The sequence below is a fragment of the Lampris incognitus genome, chromosome 6 (assembly GCF_029633865.1).
Source record: "Lampris incognitus isolate fLamInc1 chromosome 6, fLamInc1.hap2, whole genome shotgun sequence".
Taxonomy (NCBI): domain Eukaryota; kingdom Metazoa; phylum Chordata; class Actinopteri; order Lampriformes; family Lampridae; genus Lampris; species Lampris incognitus.
In genome coordinates, this window is record NC_079216.1 from 11589329 (window position 1) to 11598868 (window position 9540).

At 40.9% G+C, this 9540-nt stretch overlaps 1 protein-coding gene across 1 annotated transcript; it reads right to left on the reverse strand.

Moving 5' to 3' along the window:
• Positions 1-3753: 3753 nt before the first annotated feature.
• Positions 3754-6011, reverse strand: LOC130114046 (lysozyme C-like). Its single transcript, XM_056281774.1, has 4 exons — positions 5872-6011; positions 5079-5240; positions 4765-4843; positions 3754-3876 (listed from the first exon to the last, which is right to left on the reverse strand). Exons 1-4 carry the CDS (start codon positions 5996-5998, stop codon positions 3810-3812), a joined length of 435 nt encoding a protein of 144 aa, XP_056137749.1. The 5' UTR covers positions 5999-6011; the 3' UTR covers positions 3754-3809.
• Between the last annotated feature and the right edge of the window lie 3529 nt (positions 6012-9540).

A 9540-nucleotide genomic window follows, 5' to 3' on the forward strand; every position in this document is an offset into this window, starting at 1 on the left:
CACACACAAAGCAATTCCCCACCCTTCCTATAAACAGAAGATGGGAAAAGTAAAGAAAAGAGTCATCGCATAGAGTGAAATACAGAGACACTGCACTGGCTAACCAGAAGTGATCACATCCCTATAATGGCATCATTGATGGGCCTGTGTACTGTAGGTAAGGCTGCCAAATTTTCAGAAAGGTGTTGGAGCCTTTTTCTAAGACTATATGTGATCTTTTCAAGAGGAATAGGCAAGGCAATTTTATTTGTACAGCACATTTCATACACTAGGGCAATTCAAAGTGCTTTACAGAGTGACAAAATTACAAAGGTATAAGGTGTACAATTTTTACATTTAAAAATCTTAAAAAAAGTGTGAAAGTACAGACGAAAAATGCAAAGGATAAAATACTTAAAAGTAAACTAATTAAGCCAAAGGCTATAGGGCAAGGTAAGCAGTACAAAATAGGAACGTTTTTAACTTTAATTTAAAAGTGGTTAGGGTCGCAGCTTGTCTGATATCAACTGGGAGGTTATTCCAGGTCTGTGTAGCATGATAATAAAATGCTGCCTCACCATGTTTTGTTATAACTCTTGGGACAGCCAATAGGCCATCCCCAAATGACCTAAGGGTCCTAGAAGGTTCATATGACACAAGCATGTCAGAGATGTATTTGGGCCCAGAGCCACAAAGTGATTTATAGACAAGCAGCAATACTTTGAAATCAATTCTCTGAGTGACTGGTAACCAGTGTAAGGATTTTAGGACTAGTGTAATGTGATCATACTTCCTAGTCTTTGTTAGGACCCTAGCAGCGGCATTCTGAATAAGTTGGAGTTGCCAAATAGCTTTTTTTTGACAAACCTGTGAACAGACCGTTGCCATAATTGAATCTACTGGAAATGAAGGCATGGGTAAGCCTTTCTAGTTCTTGTTTGGACATTATGTCTCTGACTCTAGCAATATTGTTTAGGTGGTAGTAGGCTGACGAGGTTACCGATTTGATTTGGCTGTTAAAATTTAAATCTGAGTCCAGGATAACACCAAGATTTCTTGCTTGACTCTTAGTTATGAGAGACAGGGACTCAAGATGAGAGCCAACATTCTGTCATTCTTTCTGTGGTCAAAAGACAATTATCTCGGTCTTGTTCCTATTTAGTTGGAGAAAATTTTGATGCATCCAGTCACTGAGTTGTTCAATGCAGCGGCACAGAGATTCAATAGGTCCATAGTCACCTGATGTCAGTGATATATAAACTTGCATGTCATCTGCATATATATGGTAGGATACTTTATTGTTTTGTAGGTTGGCCTAAAAGAAGCATATACAGATTGAACAAAAGAGGACCTACAGTTAAGGTCAAAATTATTAGCCCTTAAGGAACTATGGAACATTTCCCTAAAATTCCGCCCAATGTTTGCATCATTCATAAAACTTTACATAGTAAAACATTCATCAATGTTAAGGCCCCTATTTACTACATTTTGGAATGTAAAATAAATCTCCAGGTTTGCTTTATACCAAATGTAGTGAAAATTGAGGCGGTCAAAATTATTAGCCTTCCATGTGATTTTTTTGCTTTCAAAACACACCTGAGCAATCAATCAGCATTGAACTTTATTTAAGGGACTCCAATGATCAGGGATGGTGGCACTTGAACACTTGATTGAGAGGGACTACTCTTAAATTCTTGGTAAGAAGTAATTTCATCACGCCAAAAAGTAAAGAAATCATCCTGGAACTCAGAAAGAAGATAGTGGATGCTCATCTTAAGGGGGAAGGCTATACTCCCATTTCCAAGCGTTTCACCGTGTCTAGAACAGCTGTACGTTGCATCATTGCAAAGCACAAGGAGACAAATTCTGTAGAAACAAACCTGGGCGAGGTCGAAGGTGCAAGATTTCAAAAACTTTGGAGAGGAAAATAGTCAGAGATGTCAACAACATTCCCCGGATCTCTGTCAAGATGATTGTTGCAGAACTGTCCTCTTCTGGACTTGATGTTTCAAGGAAGACTGTTGTGAGGGCTCTTCATTGTGGTGGGCTTCGAGGTCATCGTCTAAGAAAAACTCCATTGCTCACACAGCGGCACATCAGAGCCAGACTGAAGTTTGCCCGTCAACATTTGAAACATGGGCATGAGTTTTGGAAGTCTGTCCTTTGGACTGATGAGACTAAACTTGAGCTGTTTGGGCTCATGGGTGGTGCTTTTGTTTGGCGAAGGAAGGGAGAGGCCTTCAACCCTAAAAACACAGTTGCCACAGTTAAACATGGTGGTGGGAGCATAATGCTGTGGAGCTGTTTTGCTGCTTCAGGCACAGGGAACCTTGTTCAGGTGCATGGGATCATGCATGGGTGTTTGGATACCTCTACTAGCATTGTTGGTAGCACAGATGACACTTGTTCTTTTTTTGGGGGGGGGGGGTTTCCCTCCCCTTTTTTATGTGGCTCCTGAGTAGGGCAAGTTTGAGTACCACTGACATAGACAATAGAAAACAAAAATTAAAAGGAGACAAAAATAACAACAACAAAAAGATTACATTTTACAATGCCAGAGTTTGTGCTGTTTGCAGCATATTAAATTCACCTACCAACTTAAAAGTCTTAATAGATTTTCTGTTTTAAGATTAAACAAAATGGTGCTTTATTGTTTAAATTCATTTATAAAGTGCAGGAAAGTTGGCTTGGTTCTTGACCATTTTTTCTTATGAACATGGAATTTTCCAAAAATAATAACTAGTTGTATGATATACAGTATGTGTGATGTTCAGTATTAGGGGAATACACCTTTAAGGACACAGGGAGTTATGGGATAGTAAACAGAGCAGCCACGGGAGCGGGAAGGTAGACGAGAGTCAGTCGGATTATGTGCACGTTATGCACCGAGCGAAATAAACATGCCGAAGTTCCCCGGCCAGTTCAGAAACGGTGTTATCATCTGTGAGTGAAAAGTAGGTCATTACAGTATGTTATTTCCAATCTCATCTTTACTAAAATATAGCATTACATCAAACATATTTCTTTCAATATTCATATTAAGTCTTTTTTTTTTAAGCACGTTGGCTACATCAATCAAGAACATTCTTGTATTTATACATTGGAAGAATAGATGGGTAATACTGTCTTTTTCTAGTCCAAAAAAAGTACACTTATAATCAATATCTAGTTTGAATCTTTCTAACACAAGCTTTACCGGATAAATTCTTTGCAGTATCTCGAGTGGCACTTCATTAAACTTGTTATTGATACAGTATTTATCACAAATTGACCATGCTTTCTTCCACTGTATATCATTAAATGATGAGGACCAAAACATCTAGTTGATGGGACAGTGACACCACTAAGTGTGTTCCTAATAGTTTTGTTAGAGCACTTCTCTTTCAATATATTGGTTTCACCAATATAAATATTTTCCACACAATCTTCCGTGCCGCCCCACATTATGTGTATATCAGATTTTAATGTGTTTGAAATGTAACTTGCTAACTAAATATTTTATCTTGTTTTTTGAGACCACTTCTATTTTAAACAAACTGTCTGATGACACTGTCCGCCCAATAACACTTATCAGATCTCAAACAGAGCTACATGAATGCAAATATTGAATGATCTAATGCAATGTAACACTTTTATCTCAATAAATGCAAAATAAAGCCCACAAAAAGAGTTACAAGTAAATGTAAGTAATTTATCTTATAGGTGAATGCATGAGATGTTCACCATTCATTGAAATGTAAAGTCAGCATCGTTTACATGTTTTTGCAATTAAATGTGACACTGAGCAAAGATATGACACAATAGTTTTATTGAGTTCAGGTTCCAGAGAGTTAAAGTGAACATCCGGCAAGATAGGAGCTCAGGCCCTGATTCCAACAATGAGGATGCCAAGCCTTCCTAAAAAAAAAAAAAAATATGTATATATGTATATATATATACCACCGTATCTTATTGTCAAAGTCAAGTCAAAATATCGTTTTTATCACTTACAGGGGAATTAGTTTGCAGCCAGTATATATAAAAGTCTCACACAAACAAAACATACAAACACCAAGGCAGAATTGACACATCACTGAAGGACAACAAAAACAACAGGACATAGCGGGCAAGGAGAACCAAAGGAGTTCAAATATACAGACCATGGAAACAAGTGATCTGCAGACAACAGATGAATACTATCTACTACTTAAAAATTGGACGGCAGTGGGGACAAAGGAAGCCTTGTATCTCTTAGTCCTAATACAGGACATCCTCAACCGACGACCTGAGGGTAACAGCTCAAACTCTGGCCGAAGGGGGTGACCTTGGCGCTCCAGAAGGGAAGTAGCCTTTCTGACCTCCTTCCTATTATAAAGGTCAGTAAGCTGGGCTTGACTTCTCCCTGACATCTTACTAGCCCATATGATGAGTCTATGAAGCCTTTTTTACTGGTCAGACTCACATTACTAAGCCAAGCCCCAATACAGTACATTAAAACTATTTCAATAAACCTTGTATAAAAGAGAGTCATCATCTGGGAGGACACATTAAATGTCCACATTTTCCTCGGGGAAAAAAAGTCTTTGTTGGACCTTCTGTGATGTGGAAGCAACGTGAGTTTCAAAGCACCGTTTGTTGTCGAGAACAACCCCCAGATATTTGTAACTGTCCACAAGCTCAATGTCACCACCTTATTATAGAATAAGTAATTCAACATGGAGGAATCGTAACAGTGTAATCCATTATTTTTTTTTATTCTGCATAAAATGAAAAGCTCACAGGTTTTGTTTTTCCAAAATTTCTTACCATCCGGACTGGTCGTGGGAATATCTAAACGCACGCTTTACACAGCGTATGGCAACGCTGACATCATCTGTCAGGAGCTCTGCAGAAAAAGAAAAGAGACAATTTGTGTTGGCCTCAATTGTCATCTTCATGCATCCATCTTTAAGACCAAACTAGGTTACGTGAACAACAATCAAAAGTCAACTAAGGAAAAGACATCAAGACACAAAGGCTTTCTTTAATGATGGATTTTATTTTTTCTTCTTTATACACAAAACTAGGTCCCATCCTCGTCCCTATATTACTATGACATATTACTACTGCATATTACTCACCACTACATTGGATGTGACAGAAGTTTAAGCTCCTTCGTGTTATGTGTTCCTTACACCAGTAGCGGCTGTTAAACTGAAAAATGCCGTAGTCTGTGGAGCCGTCGCTGTGGTGGGTGATTGCCGAGGTGTTATAGTTCGACAACCACTTAGCGAGGCACACCCCTGAGACAATAACATCACAACATCACAATAGTAAGAGCTGAAAGACTCGATAAAGACACCTTTCAAATCCAACACTGATTTGGGCTTGAACGATATTGCTACCAGAGGAAGCTCCACCGCTGTGACCGGGCCTGCAAATCTAGTTGTGCAGCTTTTATTTCATTCATTCACTTTTGTCTTCACCTCTTTTAACATCATCTCGGCTATTAATTATTTCCCAATTTCACATATTTTCCATGCTGAAGTATAGGCCTTCATAAAAAAAAAAAAATACATCCCTCCCCACTTTGCATATAAAAGTTGAGCAACAAAGCCTCGTCAACAGTTTATACGGTATGTGTCGGTGTAAACTACATTAAACGTTATGAAAATAAAATGGATAAAAACAGATGTCGCACCCCAGTCCAGATTGAAAAGGGCAAAGCAAATCTATTCGTGTAGTGCATTTCATAAACGACAGCAAATCAAAGTGTGAATGTATAATTATTTCTATGACTCTATGACACATCAAATCAAATCAAATCAATTTTATTTGTATAGCCCAATATCACAAATTACAAATTTGCCTCAGTGGGCTTAACAGCAACACAACATCCTGTCCATAGACCCTCATCAGCCATCTTTTACTCACAGGTGGCCAGGCCTTTGCCGACGTATCCATCCATCCCATTATTCTTCAGCACCCTGGCCCAGTCACATCGATCAAACACCTTAGCGGTGGCCAGGGCCACAAGGAGAAGACACAGGATCCCTCTCATTCTCTATTTGTGCTTAAACCGAAGTCTCTTCGCATCTCTGCTGGTGCTCGTTTTATAGGACACACCAAGTGAGAGGTGGTTGGTGAGGGTTTTTGAATGGCAGCCAACTTAAACACGTTTCAGTAGACTACCTAAACAGGCAAATATGTCGCTCATGTGATACGAGTCAAGGTTATGTGCAGCGACCAGGATGCATACCCACATCCGGCTTCCCACGCGCAGACCCGGCCAAGTGTGTGTGTAGGGACGCCCGACCATGCCGGAGCTAACAGGGGGATTCGAACCGCCGATCCCCCGTGTTGGTAGGCAACAGAATAGACCACCGCGCTACCCGGACGCCCCGAAAGCAGACCCATTATTACTGTTATTAGCTGCAGTGTGCTTACCCTGCTTTGCTAGCGTCACAGTCAGAGTACCAAGACACCACAGTCTCACTCCCAACTCTTCTGTCTTGTAGTAATATTCTGACTTTAAACCACACACAAACAAATACTTGACTCCAGACATCTAAACAGGTCACTGGTGGTCTTGGTCACTCTAGACATCAACACATGATTATGCAAGGACATGCACAAAAAACCAAAATACATCAACAGCACATACCTGTAGACAAAGTTGATATGTATGTGACTGTATATGACCGTCTCTCACACTTTTGGCCAAAGATTCAACTACTAATGCTGAGTCACTAAGTCGCACACTGCACATCCAGAGCAAGAGGCTGGGAATGGATTAAGGTGTCCACTTAACACCTTATCCAGGTAGAAAAACGCTGGCAGGACGCTGGGAAACACTCGGGGAGAGTGTCCATAGATTCTAACAGGTAATATTAGGATATTGTCCTATGACCGCCATGGTTTGCTCTGTGGGCCGCTAAAGGGTTTCCTGTGTGTGTGTGTGTGTGTGTGTTTGTTTATGTGTGTGTGTGTACATACACACAGGGTGTTGTGATGCGTCTAGTGCAGCAGTGTGTAGTTGGAGGGAAGGTGCATGTGTTCTTCCAACCCGCTTGTGTCCTTCCTGCCCTTAGCTTGCTGCCGCTGGCTGGCCTTTGTGGCGAATAGGGCAGCATCCTAGCGTGTAAGCCTCCCCTTGCCAGTACATAGCCTCTCCTTCACCAAGACTCCTGCCAGGCCTCCCCGTGGCCACACATGGTAACTGGGGTCTTGCGGCCCCAGGCTAACTTGGCAGGGGATCTCGGAGCAGCAGTGGGCCCCAGAGATATGGTGTGCAGGCCCACCCTGGTGGACACGCCCTGGCACCTATCAACCACTGCCCCGCTGCCTTGTGGGTGAGTCTGGAAGACATAAGGCTAAGGGAGCTTACCCCAACAGAAAAGCAAGCTGTGGCGGCACGCTTCGAGGCGGTTTCCAAAAAACTGGATTTCCGGCAGCCCCCTGCAGTTGTGTGGAGGTGCCGGTCGTCTAGGGATCCCCCTTGCCATCGGAACCATCTCCTCTACAATCAAGTCATGTGGCGTTGGGAGAAGCGCAACCCCCATGCCACTTTAAAAACCATCTCTGCTGCACAGGTATCTTCTGCTATCTGAGTCCTCAAAGGACCCACAAATAGAAGAAGATGGTCATCATCGGGCATGATGGACAACCAGCAAGCAAGCAAGTGTGTGTTTGTTTGTGTATGTTGTGTGTATTTAGATAGTTCTCCAACGGCCCATTCTGAGTGGCTACTAGTTTATAATTATGTTATTAGTTTATAGGGTGTGTGTTCATGAGGGTGTCAGTTCATTATGGTGTGTGTTCATAAGGTTGTGTATTCATGAGGGTGTGTATTCATGAGGGTGTGTATTCATGAGCGTGTGTGTTCATGAGAGTGTGTGTTCATGTGTAAGTAGACATGAGCCAGGACTGACAAGTACCAAAGCCACATCCTGATGAGACTGAAGTGAATCCTGGTTTAAGACTAGTCTAAATATTTGGGAGATCCTTAAGGCAACTGGTGATCTCAAGTACACACAGGATGGGTTTAGGACTATATTTGTTTAGAAACAATGGGACCAAGATCATGGAAAGAGCAATGTGAAAAGCATCCTCAAGAGGCCCACAGACAGTAGAGAGAACGAGACAGCAAATGAGAGATGTCTGATAACAGAGCCATCGTAGAAAAACTAGTCCAAGTTGCATTTGCATTATTTTACCCACTTGAAATGTGACAATGATCTGGAGATTGTCGGACAATCGATCAATAATGCAGACTGGTATAAATGAACAAACATTATTTAATTATTAACAAGCGTCCGTATGTGACATAGGGACACTTGGTCTGGACCCTCTTCGTCACTGTGCAACGCTCTGGGTACCCCTTTAGTGTCAACTTTCAACGCTGTGTTATGTGGTCTCGCCCCATATCCATCAGCAGACAAGGGACTGAGATCACACACAGCACTTTACTTGATTAGCGGCTGCATACGGCTCATAGACACACAAAAAAAACACAATTATCACATATTCATGAACTAATTTTATCCTCTTTGATTATACCAACTAGTTTGTTTTCTGGAAGTACGGAGTCCAAATCTGTTTTTTATCTGTGTGCATTTTTAACCCAGCAGTTACTTAGTCAGTTGATTCAGTGTTAATAGGTACACTGTCTCTTTAAGAGTCCCGGCTGTGAGCACAGCTTTACGGCTGTAGAGTGGGGATCTCACAGCTAGGGTTTGCGGGTTCACTTGACTAAATGAGAGGAGACGAGGAGGAGAGAATACTTAGCCAAGTGTTGCCAGCGTCTAGCCTTTCTTACTGTCCAATCACCACTCTCTGCCATGTTCTCCTGCTAGCTGATGGATGGGACGGGAGCTGAGTAGATAGCATCATTCTCCTTGGACACTGAAGACGAGTTGGCCACCATCACCTACTTCTGTTCTCGGGTCACTTGAGTATCAGAGAACATAATTCTTTGGTAACGAGCACTATTGTATATATATATATGTATATATATTTTTTTTTTTACTTTTTGGGTACCCAACTTTTGTTTTGTTTCAGCTGTTTGTTGGGAGTGCTTTCGCATGGATCGATGAGTATCAAATCAAGGATAAACACATTCTTCCACTGTAGGAGGTTTTACTGTTCATTGGTTTACAACAGCAAAACTTTTCACTCTTGATTAAGACTGAAAGAAAAAAAAATATTGAACAAGAATTTGATTATTTTCTTTTCTTAATAGCTAAACTATCTCTTCACTGTCATTCATTCATTCATGCTTGTTATATTCATTCTCTTTCATGTATAAGTCATAAATTACAAATTACAGCAGAAGATCATTTATTTTATTTTATTTTTGTGCGTTTACTTAAAACAAAGGGTGGACATTTATTTGAGGGAGGATACGTTCCAGTCCATTAGTTAATTATTTGGACTTAGGTAGCATACTACTACCAGACCCTGGAATACATTTCCTGTTACAGTACAATTTAAATCTGGTCTCATCTTGATTTATTTCTATTTAAAGAGGGACAAATAGATACTTGGTTTACTCATTCATTGCTAATGTGGTTAACATGCTAAGCTAACAGCTACAACCGTTAA